At 39.9% G+C, this 14,038-nt stretch overlaps 1 protein-coding gene across 1 annotated transcript in view; it reads left to right on the top strand.

The window, feature by feature from the left end:
- The first annotated feature begins 515 nt into the window (after positions 1–515).
- Positions 516–14,038, top strand: part of LOC117755113 (collagen and calcium-binding EGF domain-containing protein 1-like) — a 37,372-nt gene continuing 23,849 nt past the window's right edge. Inside the window, exons 1-2 of the mRNA XM_034574642.1 lie at positions 516–934; positions 2,947–3,027. Of these exons, the coding sequence (XP_034430533.1) occupies positions 822–934; positions 2,947–3,027 (194 nt within the window). The 5' untranslated portion in view covers positions 516–821. The remainder of the gene's footprint in view (positions 935–2,946; positions 3,028–14,038) is intronic.

Below are 14,038 nucleotides of genomic sequence, written 5' to 3'. Positions count from 1 at the left end.
AACATATCACAAAGCAGACTGGTACCAAAGGTATATATTTATAGGGGCAGTGCATTCAAATCAGCAGATACCTCCCTTTTTCATGTGAAGTTAAATCCGTCATATTTAGCTATATGGAGTTTTTGTTTTTGTTCTTTTGCTGTGTTTTGTAATTTGTTGTTGTGTTCTCCAATTTGTCGCTGTGATTGCACTCCAGGGACACCGCGTTCTTTCTATTTTTGGTACTGAAGGATTTTTTTATTCCCAACTTGAAGCTAATTAACTTAATGTATTACATGTTGCAGCCCCCTACCTCCCCAATTCCCGAATTCCTTCCAGCTCATGTTATGAAACTGAAGTTAGAAAAGGGTTTTTGACGTTCAACATATCAGAAGAGCTCGGTGGTGATCCTGGGATTAAGTTTATTATTATTATGGCTGTTGCTGTTTTTATTATTATGTCGGATTAGGAATGTTGTTATACGTCATCACAGCGTTGGGCAGTGGGGCTGTCTACTCAGTTGCGGTCTCTTCTTTGGAGGCAGGAATGTAAATCCAGAGGGATTAGTGAGCGGTAACAAACTGAGTTGAAACCCTTCAGTAGCTCTCCAAGGGGTCTGCCCCTGCCTCAGTGCGTAACGTTGGGCTCCGGATGCGCAGCGCAGCTCTCACTATCCACACAGGCTCCACGAGCATCAACTCCGCGGGATACTTGACGAGGAGTTCTGAGGTTTTGGTGCCACCACCTTCTTGGGTCAATGACAGATGCAAACAGAGGCGTCCTGTTGATGTGAGGGCGTTTTATCTTGAGCAGATCGTCTGTCCCGGAGCGCAGAAGGGGACATGGGTCAACTTTATGGTGCGACTCTTTTACCGTTTGGCGCAATCTGTGTGGTTTTCCTGTGGGAATCCGGTGCCAGCTCTATCAGGACGACGCTCGCAGTGGACACATCGAGGTGGGTCCTGACAAGTGGATACTAAAATATATCTGTGGTTTTTGTGAATGAGCTGTAATACCACGACAAACTCATCCAGGGATAATGTCGTTTTTTTAATCATGACGCACAACTTTTAACAAAACGCTTCAGAAGCTACATCAATGTGTAGGTATTTCAATTTATGCCACAATAATTGAATTGGTTTACTTGTGATTATACTATTGAAGTGACAGTAGAACTCTGTAAACCTGCTCCCCAGTCACATTGCAAAGTTTGTTTCTACTGTTAATTTAAACCCTAAACAAGGACTTCTCTGTCTGATTTACGCACGGTGCCAAAATCCATAATAGAGTTTAGTCTGTGTTTAATTGGACGCTGCTTTTTTTTACGATACACTGTGAGCGGACTGTCAAAGAGGAGACCCCTAGATGAACCGCTGTTGCTCGTCTAATCTAATGTGATCTTCAAGGAAATGCAAAAAGGCAACAGGGGGACTCCAAATGGTTGGAGTCGGTGCGCAGAGCCAAATGTTACTTATGTTCAGACACAACATGACAGATGCTATCAACGTGCCCGGAGAGAGGAGGTCAGTGTCAGGGGATGTGAGGGGAGCACATGCGCCCAATATACCGAGGAACCACTGAGGGGCAAACCGCTGAGCAGCAGTTTAAACCTCAGATAATAAACCAACAGTAGCCTATTATTTTTTTATTCCTATAGTTATTCTTTTCAGCTTGTCCAATTACAAGGAACCACATCAGATTTATTTTTTTAGAGCTTCAGCGTAAACTCACTGGGTTTTGTTACAGTGGGATGAAATCATCCACTGATGCCCCCAGTTAAATAAACACATACAGAAGTTAATACCTTCAAGAGCCTGGACATGGTTTAGTTGAAACAAATGTGTAGGCTACAACTGCACTGTAACACAAATCATATGAGGAGCTGGTATGTTGCTAGTTTGGTTTACATCTTGAAATCTGTATGACATAAGTTTTACAGCTAGATCAATAAATCAGCTTGGCCATATTGGTCACTTCTAGTTTTCTTCATTTTCTTGGTGCTACATTACAGATGCCAGGTATGTTTGGGATCATTTAGAAGCCTAACCAGTTTGAGCACCGCCAACATTTTCATCCCGATTCTTTACCTGTAATAAATCTTAACTATAACTGTTTTTGTCTTTAACAATTATTTTAGTTATCTGTTAATTTCCTCAAGAATCGATTAACAATTTGGCCATAAAATGTCACAAAATAGGGAACAATGCATGTCACAATTTCACAGAGGCCAAGATACGCTATTACATTTCTTGCTGGGTCTAATAAACTGTTCAATAAAACCCATATCCTGATATTAAATTATAAAGTATTAAATATGGAAATCTATCATCATGCTGAAGAAGCTGAAAAAAAGTATTCATCCATCCGTCTATCAACCGTCCATCCATCCATCCATTACCATTTTTAAAGGGCTAAAGCCAAAACCAGCTCAAGCTATTGCCTGAGCAGTGGTGGTGAAGACCACTCCCATGATCCCACACTGCTTCAACATCATTTGTTATTGTTAAGGCCAAAGTTATATATTGTACGTTTAAAAACATTTAAGTGATTATGGCAAATGTTGCGAAAGTTTTCAATTTAATTTAATTTTTTTCATCAATGGGCTAATCTTTCATTTCTGTATCAATGTCGATATTGGCCTGACAACTGCAGTATCAGCAGGGCTCCACTATAACATCATGTATATATATAATATTGTGCAATGTCCAGGGACATTTAGGTCAAACTACTTTTGGTGTTAATCTTCATGAGGCACTCGTCACCCACCAGGTGTAAGTGTTTAAACTACGAGCAGGGGGAGCCCTGCTGGATTAGAGGTTAACGTGCCGACCATGAACCGCCAGCCCACGACCTCTGTTCAGTGTCATTCCCCATCTCTCTCTCTCCCCTTCCAGTTATACACTGCTGACAAACGGTGTAAAAGAGCCGATCAATTACATTTGTTTCCGTGTGTCTTTGTTTTCTCAGAGCGGAGTGTCCAGAGAGTAAGATCCTGACTGTGGAGTATCCCTGTGTCAGAGCAGGAGGGAAGAACAGCACTTGTTTCAGGTAGGACACCAGGTCTCCTTGAGCCACTGATTGAATCAACAGTCACTGTACTTTATGTATTTACATTTTGATATTGAGCTGACTGTCTTTCCCAGAAAAGGACAGTCTTGACAAGTGGCATCTTTTCGGGAGAATTGAACCTGAAACATTCTGGGGTTATGGGAAGATTTCTTTAACCACTAAACCACCCCGCCAAATCATTTCCAGAACTCCACACTGTAAATCCCACTCTGGGAAACTGAAATATCCACTTCAGAGGGAAAATAGTAATTTTCTGTAAACCATTATTCATAGAGGGAAGATGCAGTTGGGATAAGCACCATACTTTGTCCACCCACAGCAGCTACTCCCCCCTTTTCCCCTTATCTTTTATTGCTAACTCTTTTTAATAACCAAACATTCAACACAGTCTGAACATGGCCAAAGACACATTCATTGTAGAACCATTTATTCTAACCTCCCTTTGTAGTTTGCTGCATGGTCACTTTTATGAAGACTTATAAGTTTCCTTTGCACTGCAGTTTCCATCTGTGCTGAACTGAATCCCACCAGCCTGGCTCTGTGACAGCGAAACAAAACTTGAACTTGAACTTTCTCAGCTTGGGTCCAGAGCTCAAACGTTGAGGGAAGGAGTCCCCCTCAGGGAGTCAGGCCTGCATCATAACCTAAAAAGTAGAAGTAGTCTAACAGGAGAGGATGTGATTAGTTATTTTTATTCCATTGCATCCATCCAGGGAAAGCTAGGGACATCAGACTGTTTATAGTCATTACCAGCAGCAAGTTTGTTTTAACTATAGGCTCACAAGGGATTAGAGAATTGTGTTCATATATACATTTACAGACATTAGAGACTAGAAAATCTAAAGGTTAATTTCTGCTGCTGTCTGTTTGAAAAGGGATACGTCCATTTCAAACCATGTAACCATCACTACCCATAGTTCCAATGCGTCCTTTACGATGGCATGGTTGTTTATCTATGAATCCACTAGAGGGCAACTCAGCGTAAGTTGAGAGTGTCTGACAGCAACAAACATGTCGATGGTGGAGGAGGATGTGATAATGTACCTCTTAAAGCAACGCAATGCAAGATACTCTCTCGGCTACACTCGGGCTTCCCCTACAGGTGGGATCTGTAGTTCATTGTCGTAATTACAAGTAGCTTTCCGAGCCTTCCGATGCACACAGCTCTACACAGGTGCATTTTTTAACAAGCTGACAGAGAATAAACAGGGGACCTCAGAAGACAAAGAACCACATCGACTGAAAAGGTTTTTGGAGTCTTTGTCTAGAATCAAAGTAGAACAGTAGCTCACAAGGTAACAAGCTAAAACAACAAGTAGCCAACACAGTTGTCGATGTTTGAGCAAGTGTATCAAATCAGAGCGAATTGTTTGGCTAATTTCAAAATAGGTTTACCTGGCTTCTGTTGTTAGACTGTCGACAACTTCAGGTACACTGCCCATCATCAAGCAGAAGAGCACAAGACAAAGCAAACAAGCAAACGTTATGACTTACTTAAATAAATAAAACGCCAGGTCGAGGTCAGTCTGGTAAAGTATGCTCCGATATTCACTCTGTTTTGGTTTGTTACTTGATCACTTTCTCTTTTTATCTTCTTCTCTTCTTCGTTTTCTCCGACTATGTCCTCTTCAGTTTCTTTGGTGGCGCTACCAGGATGTCCGTATTGAGAATGGCAGCTAGCTGTCTCTAGCTGCTAGCTCCGGCTCCGGTTGTTGGTGTATGATGTATGCCGTAAAACAGGTTGTTCCTGGACGGTACACCATTATAATTTGAAGGTATAAAAACTACTTTAATAAAGAGGCAAATTATCTGCATTGTTACATCATAATGACGCCTCTAGTTTCTTACCAATTCTCAAAGTCCATATCTAACCATGAGCATAAATGAGCCTTAAAAGGGGAATCTTGGGGCAGGGTTTGAAAGGTGTGACATATGACTTGAAGAAATTGGTTTCTTCTTGCTCTTCTTTGAAAACATTCACAGTCTCAAGGGGTATATCATATCGCTACTCCATCATATCATATGAGCTTGTTGAGGTCAACATACGTTAAAGGTAAGAGATGAATCCAATGCAGATGTGATGGCAGGTTGTAAGACTTTGAGCCCGAGATACATCACACACAACAGGAGAAATTCAACGTAAATCGCTCATTTTGACATTTCGACATAACTTTCTTTTTAATCCCAACTTGCCTGGCCTGGAGTTGTTTTTTGTCATAAGAAGATCCTTTAATAAATGAGGCACCAGGTCTGGTGTGAGGCCAGAACATCTGATCTGTTTACTTTCAAGGTTAGACTGGAACAGGCTCTGTGTCTTGTTGAATTTCTGGATATATAAGAGATGTGCGGTGCTCGAGGAGGTGGGTCAGATGAGGCTGTATTTTCCTTTTACATGTTTCTCAAGGCGGTTAAGCACAGATCTGGATCAAATAGAGTGTTTGCAATTAACTACAGGGGAAAACAGATTGATCTAATGTGTCGATGTGTATGTGAATATTACATTCAAGTCAGAGAGGAGCACGTTGAAGAGGCCATCGCATTTTTTCATTTGAACAAGTTGAAAGTTGTAGTTTATGTGGATTGATGTGTACTTTTTAAACAGATAGCTCTAAGGCCTATTGAAGAATAATGGTTACGGAGTTAACTGGATTGGAGTTTTACTGACCATGTTGTTATAGGTTTTCTCCATAATTCATCCTGTCTGTCAACAGCGGACTGAAAGATTAATTCTGGCAGGGAATTTGACTCAATCCCAGGCCACCATGTTCACGCAAACCACCAGACCACTAATTTGTAGGCCAACTTTGTATGTTGATTTAATACCAGACCAAATCCAAATCTGGCTGCTAATGTTCATCTGGGTGGAACATTATCCAGATTCCAAAATGCAAACATTTGGGACTGACCAACAAGTAGCGTACTGAGGTTTCAATGTATACTATAGCTATTCATCAAACCTCAAAAACCCTCAGGAATACATTAATCATAGCTAATATAAATCTCTATATATAAAAAGACTGACAGAGACTATGAGATGGAGTTATCTGTAATGTTTAAAATATTAACTTTATATTCAAACATAAAGAAACCAAAGGTTTCAAAAACTTAACATCACTGAACATCGAGCTCTCAACGATGTGAGTTTAGCTGGTGTTCATGACTGTTGTCGTGTGACCCTGTCTACACTTTAATGCCCTTAGTGCACATAGTGTTTTTTTTTACATTTTCATTGATGAGAATAATTAATGTATCTTAAAGAAAATCAGTCCCATTTAGGCGACTGATATCACTGAGTGTTAAATTTGGTGCGGCTTGATTGCATTGAAGAGGACTATTTAGTGCCCTTTGAGTTATTTAAGTTATGGGCTGGAGGTCTTCAGCAGTCCAGTCATCTGTTTCCTTTGTTTTATAGTTAGACTTTTTATGTAGGTAATTGAGGGGGATGAGCTGTGTGCCGTGGCCCACTGCGTGACTGGCTCAGTATTTTCCCCTCTTTGTTCCTTTTGGTTGACATCTCCAACCCATTTTGTTTCTTGATTTTATCTTGATTTGAGTTTGATTATTGTTTTGCTTTTTTTAATGGCACTTCCATTGTCTTGGTGTCCTTTCTCATATGTGTCAGTCTCCAGCTGAGCCGTTGTTAGTAGAGTGAGGTCATAACAATGACTGACCAGGTCTCTTTTTGGCAAATATTTTGTTTTTTGCATTATATAGCTGCATCTGTGACAAAGAGCCTTTATTTTGTATTTCCTTTTCTCTGCTCCATTTTTCCTTTTTATTTTTTCTCTTCTTCTTTCACAACGATTTTCCCATTTTCCCTTTTTTGATGTGATTTTTGACACTGCAGCAAGAGTGGCGCCTGATAAGGTCTGTTATCACTGTTGACTCTTAGCTGCGCATGCAAACGTTGACCCTCAGGACAACAGGAAATGTGCTTTTTTAAGCAATGGGTCCTCAATTTCATGCAGATGTTAATAAAAGCAGGCTTCTCATTTCTAGTTAGTGTACAATAGTTTTAGTGGCTACAACAATGATCTCTGTCAGATTTGATCACATATGGCCAACCATCTAATTTAAGCTGAAGCTAGCTTCATGAATCGGTTGAAAGCACTATTTCAAGAAAAACTACATGTCGCATTTCATAACAAGTATTTTATGAAAGAGGTAGAAGTATGCACTTGGGTGGTAGTTCAGATGATATTGCAATGTACTTGTGCAATGTACGCTGGGGCTGAATAGAATAAAGCAAAGAACAGTACTTCAAGTTGTCAATAACACTGACTGCATCAGTGGGTTGCATCCACACAGTGAATGTGGTCCTTGGCCGTAGAAATAACATTTAGTTGTAAAAGCTTCTTAACCTGACAGGTTAACAAGTATTTTGATTATGGTTTTGGAGAAGAGATAAAAAAAACACCAACCTCCCGACATATATAGTGTTGTTTTTACTACATGTGAAGAAATCCAAGGGTTTAGATGACTGCCATTATGGCTGCTAAATTTTGATTGGACAATTGAAGTTCTTAAACTGTACTTGACCCAGAACTGGTCGCTCTAACCACAGGTCTGCCATGTCGACAGGCTGCATTTTCCAATAATATCTGATTATCTTCTCTTATTTCTGCACCTGGCACTATGTTCTCATATTCAAATAATCTGGGAAAAGTAGCCTGCATGTATCTATAGAGTTTTGATTGAATGTGGCATTTTAACAATTTGGAAAAGTTCACACCTTCCCAAAGAAAGTGGGCTCAGTTGCAATGAAAACACTGAAGCAAATGATGGTTCTTAAATTATGGTAACACTTAACATTGAAGCTGCTTTCTCCGTGAGATTTCAGGAAAGTGATCCTTTTATGCTTAAGAAAAGTCCAGCAATCATATTATAGATATACTGAATTTCTAATGATGTTGACTTTGTCCAAGTAGAAACTGCCATTTAGAAATGAATACGGATTCCTCAAACCTGTTGCCAGCGCACTACGACTCTTAACTCTCTTCACTTCTTTCCCTCAGTTGCTTTTGCCTTTGCTGATCTTCCCAATGTCTTCTCATGCTCCAATCAAAATGCTTTGTTGTGGATAAGATTGTTTGTTAAATGCCTGCAACATGAATGTGTCTCCGTCTCAGATGGTTTTGGGGTGTTGTGCAGACGTAAACCTTTTGCTGATCTCACCGTCTAAACAAAGGCCTGGCGAGCCGCAGGTCTCCTACCCCTTCTGCTGTGGCTCTCACAATGATGATGTTGAATCAGCGCTATTTCTGTTGTTTTGCCTGTTTTGTGTTCCTTATTCTGTCTTTGCTGGAGGTCGGATTTCAGTCAGTGCCAAGCCAAATATACATAGCTTGTATCGAGTATCTGTGTGATGTGTGTGTGAGCTTGCATGTTTATTTATGCATCAGTATGAAATGTCTCTGTATTGTCTGTGCAGGAAGTTAGAGCAGTGACTTTTCTGATCCTTTCTTAGGCCTTTGTCTCTAAACACTCTCAGCTGTAGAGTCCAACTCTGACAGGACCTGTGGGCTCCATTAATCTATGAACCATCCTTTCACTCGATTGGCATATTGTTCTGGTTTGTGCCCATATGATGGCATGTGTTTTTTTCCTTTCCTTTCGTTTGCCATATTGGTTTTAATGTCTCTATGCCGGCAATAGGCAGTGGCCTGAGGCGTTTTGTTTTCTGGTTCTCTGTCTGTCTGTCCATCACATTTTTGTGAACATGCAATCTCAAGAACGCCTTGAAGGAATTTCTTCAAATGTGGTACAAATATTCACTTGGACTCAAGGATGAACTGATTAGATTTTGGTGGTCAACTCCTTTTCCTTCCAGGGAAAGGCTCTCCCACCCATTTATTTACAAAATCAAACCTTAAGTCTTGTTTGCAAAGGTAGTTTGGGTCTATAGGCTGGGTCTGACTTTCAACATCAGACTTGTTACAGAGTTGGAACAGTACAACCAGCGATGTTAAGAGAGATTGTGGCGATAAGAGACAACATGGGTTTGGTATAATGCAGAGGATTTGTTGCTGTTTTGAACGCGTCTGTTCAGGGAACTTCTGCTGCGTTGTGCATGTGTGAAAAGGATAAACTCTGTATCCAATTCTCTGGACTTTACCCGCAGGTCATGTCTGAAAACAGCTTCACATGACATTTCCAATACACACTCTATGCTGTTCACCAATGGGAGCAGACTGGGCTTTTTTGGAGGTGGGCTAAGAACTTAAAACCAAGTGTTTCAGACAGAAGGAGAAAAGAGGCAATGCAGTAATGTTTTTACTGTGACAAATTATGTGTATTTTGAACATAATAGCATGTAAAGCTATTGTTTAGCCCCAAATTAGAATTATGAACCTGTAAATGGTCAAAGTATGAGCACTTGATCTGTTTCATTACTGCAGTAGATAACACGTATAACATCACGTTACAGTATGAGAGCTCAGGCTCTTACTCTGTTAAAGTAAAGGGAGGGTGATAAATGTAATGCAGATATGATTGCTATCGTTGTTTTCATACTTGATGGTACTTTTATTGTCACAAAGATCCAACTTCCTCTGTGGCATCATTATTCCTTTGTATCCTAGCTGATCTGTTTCTACAGAGGCAGTGGGCAGGGTACATTAGTGATGTCTGCTGGTAGAGTGATGGAGTGAACACAAGTGGTTCATATTGCAGAGAATAGATTTATTGTTTGAGAAACTGAACTTAGAAATGGCTCGAGCTGATAACTGTAATTCACAATCAACCAAAGGAATGGCATACATCACATGCAAACATTTAGCAGCAGCACAGCCACACTGGAACCCACTGACTGTTCTGGTTTCTTAATGGTGCCACTGAACAGCAGTGCTCACTGAAATCAGTCCTCAGTGTTCATGGTCAAGCTGATTTTTAGTTATTCTCACACCTCCATTAAATATTTTAAATCTTCTGGTGTAAAAACCATGTATTACTGCTTTGAAATCTAAATTATGGTCTGTAACACAAATGTCAAAACACTGTTGAACTTCCACATAAGAATTTAATATGAAGCAGCAGCAGTAAGATGTTCCGTTTACATTAACAGAAACTTAATACGACTTGACACAATGTGACGAGAGTAAACACTGAACAGTGAGGCTGTTATCACTGACATAAAATTGGACTGGATTACACACTGAATCGTTTCCAGTGAATCCCACATGCTGAGGCAGGAAATCTGAATCCAGTGCAGGACTGACAGACTCTACCCCAACCAATAGAAACTTCTATGTCGAGGTAATTACTGTAAACTGTAAACACATAGCAGGAAACATGAGACCATCAATCAATCTATCTACCACAAATTCAAAACCCATGGCTGGACCGATATGGGTGCGTGAAATTGAGAATGTAGTTAAGAACTATTGTGACACTGATGTAAACAGCTGTTTTCATTGGAAACTAACTAAATCCTGCTTGAAAAGTTATTAAATGTCACCATATGTAGCAATCTGCTAATGAGCATATCCTTTGTCAAGTGTTTGCTGGTTTTAGCCCTTTACGTGTTTGCTTCTCTTCTACTCTCTATCCTCACATATATTTTAAAAAATTTTTCAATGTAATTCCCCATTAAAGGAGACGTATCTCATTTACACCACATGTTTACCAGGGGTTACATCCAAGCCATTTCCAATCTGCTGCTCTGCACTGATGAAATCCAGATTTTTCTAACACTCCGTGTATCACTCCGTCACGTGACATCCGGCTGACTTATTGTGTAACATCATCCCTCACTGAGTAAGTTGCAGACATTTGTGTTCATAGGAGTCTTCTCTCTGTGCTGGTCCAGTCAGTTTGCCTTCACTAGATTATGAAAAATTATAAGGACAGTGGAAGTGGGGTCATGTGTCCAACTTCTTGGCTGCACCCTCCCATTTCATATTTTAAAATCACAAACACACACCTCCAGTACAACAAAGAGCAGAGCATGTGGTTGGATGAAAACAGGGCTATATATTTCCGAGGGAGACAAAAATATGTTCTTACGATCACTGTTTCCGGACTTTGCCTGCACGAATACGTCAAGACAGAATCAAACATGCTTTGGTCATTTGACAGAGTTTTTGTCTCAGAAGCATCTTTGTGGGGGTCTCTGATATTACTTCACTGTTGGCTCCACATCTGCTGATTTATTAGTCTGAGAAACTTCCAGAGATTCTCGTTCACCAGCTGTCCACACCGACAGATATAGCGATTAACCATTTGCCATCAATTGACTTAAACACTTTATAGTTCGCATACACTTTATAGTTGTTTTTTTCCCTATCTTTATTCAAGAGTGTGGTTCTTCAGTTTGAGAGCAGGCCTTATTGATTTAACTTTCAGATTTTGTAATGCTTGCATTCATATAGCGCCTACTTATTTAGATTTGGTCTCCTTGTGCTCAAATTGTGCGTCAAATGCTTTGTTGCTTGGATGGATTTCCTGCTCTCTAGATTCAGATCTTCTCCTCACGCTCAAGCCTTCTCTTTTCTCTCTTTTTGAGTGAAAGCATTGCAAAATCTGAATTTGAAATCAGACGGAAAAAAGTCCAGCTCTCACACTGAAAGACCATGCTCTTAAATAAAGATAGGAAAAAAAACATATAAAAATATACATTAAACTCTTCCCCACACATGCTGTGTATTATTACCAACAACTGTAACATTACAAAAGAGCCCCGCTGGTCAAAGACATAATGCAACCTTTAATAATGTGTGTGTTTGGTTTCAGTCAACCTTAAAATATAACTACAACCACTTCCTGTCTTGACTCATTATACTACTCATGTAGGCTGTAACTCTGCAGACGTGTGATCACATGCTGACTGGTGATCAGAAGGCAGGAAGGCCTCTTCACACCTGGCATTCACATGCTTCTTACATGTGTATTGTGTTCAGAGCAGATTTATTGCATCAATTTCCTCTTTCCTTTGAACAAATGCAGTTTGAGCTGGGGTTTCCTTTTTGATTTTCATACTTTAAATCAATACACATGTATCCTGAAAATACATTAAGTAGCAATCCATCCACGTTGTGTTTAGTAACAGTAGTAGCGTGGCTGGGATGACAGTGTTGGCCTGTGGATTGGCAACCACTCTGCTCCTATTATTCAACAGGTATCTGATTGATCACCATGAAATTTGGTATTTAATTTACGGTTCCCAGAGGATAATTCCTACTGATGATGCACTGAATGTTCCTTTAGCGCCACCAGCAGGCCAAAGTTTAACTTCTTATCGTCCACTGAAGATTGGTACGAGAGTATTCACTGCAGACAGTGATGGTTCTCAGACCACAAAACCTAATGAGGTTTACATATGTTGTTTTGAGTGGAATGTTTTGACAACTATTGGACATGTCTACACACAGTGATGTGACCCACAGGATGAACTGTTTCTTCCAATTCTTTGGTTTATGACCAAATACTTGCAAAAACGAATTACATTCCCATATGCTTTGTGTTAATGCTAATTAGCAAATGATGGCGAACATTATGCCTGTAACCCATTAGCATGTCATTGTGTACATGTTGACCTGTTTATTTTGGCTTTTAGCTAAAACCATCAAGCTTAAAAATCTTCTATGTGGTTCTCACTCTTGTTTGTCTGTGCTGCTTTGCTGGATGTGGATACGTTTGTTTGTGTCTATCTACAGTATGTATTTCTGTATTTGTGTCTGAATACTCATTCAGTCGCCTCAGGGATGAAAACAAATGAAAAATTCGACACATCATTTGTGAGATTAATCGTAGCTCATTTAAAATCAACTAAAGCTGATCCCTGAGGATAAAATCTGGCTCCCACCTGTTGTCCCCCAACAACTTCCACCAAACACAAGGAACAATTATCTGGAATTATTATTTCCTTTTATTGAAATGTACAAAATCTATTTGAAAAACATGGCACTAAAAGAGGAAGTGATTTACAAAATAACAATGTGAATCTGAGGTATGCTATCTGTCTAATAATTCTAGAAATCTCTGCCTGTATGTGTAACGTATACCTCGAGAACTGTTCATCTTACTGGTTTCAGACTTACAATGTGAATTGTTAAGGGCCCAAGGAAGTGCAATGTTGAATTTGGTGCAATTTTGGCCATTCCAAAAAGGTAGGCTTAGAACAGATACTGCACTAGTATCAACCTTCTTGTTTAAGATGTGTAGCCATGACTCTGTAAAGATCATAGAAATTTCAGTTTTGCTTTTGGTTGCTTTCAGCCTGTGAACATTGTTGTGGTCTTGACTCAGGGACTTGAAATTGTGGCTGGTTTGAGTTGTTAACTGTACAGATGGGATCTGTTTGTTCCACCAAGTGAACCACAGTGTGGGTCTCTGCTGGGTTGAGTTAGTGTTCCACAGCTCTGGTCTTTGTTTTGTGTTTTATGTAATCGGACTTCCTCAGAGGGGTTACTGAAGGTTACCCATTTGTTATCATTCTTCCAATGAAGCACTAACTGATGACACAGACCATGACAGCACATGTAATCGTGTTCTGTCACGGACACAAGGACCTGGAGAGTGATACCAGCAGTTTTGAAGGTCATGCCACTGTGCATGATTATAGCAGGATGAGAATATTCTGCCAAACAAAAGTTCAGAAGTTATTTTGTTACTTAGGTTAGGTTTGTACCTGAAGATTACAAAATATACTTGGGGATGTGTTAAGAGTCAGCGAAGAACCCATGCAATTTTAGTGCAGATCCAATACTTTTTTTCACTTTCTTTATCATTTTTAGGGGTTTTTTTCCCACGTTTTCACTGTTTTCTCTGAGAATAATTCATGGTTCTTGATGAAAAGAAATCAGGCACATTTAGGAAACTGATATCTACGTGTGTGAAAGATTTGGTGCAGCTTGATTGAATTTAAAGGGCCTGTTGGGCCTTGACGGAGGTATGTGCTGTACTGAGTGTTATTCTAGTTTTGCTGTTTGGTCAGAAAGGATGAGGAATAACTGTAAATGACCTTGCGAGTGTTGTAGATTCCTTCACAAAC

This window comes from Hippoglossus hippoglossus, chromosome 3, assembly GCF_009819705.1.
Source record: "Hippoglossus hippoglossus isolate fHipHip1 chromosome 3, fHipHip1.pri, whole genome shotgun sequence".
NCBI lineage: Eukaryota > Metazoa > Chordata > Actinopteri > Pleuronectiformes > Pleuronectidae > Hippoglossus > Hippoglossus hippoglossus.
The sequence above is the reverse complement of the archived record's forward strand: the minus strand, read 5'-3'. Positions and strand labels throughout refer to the sequence as shown.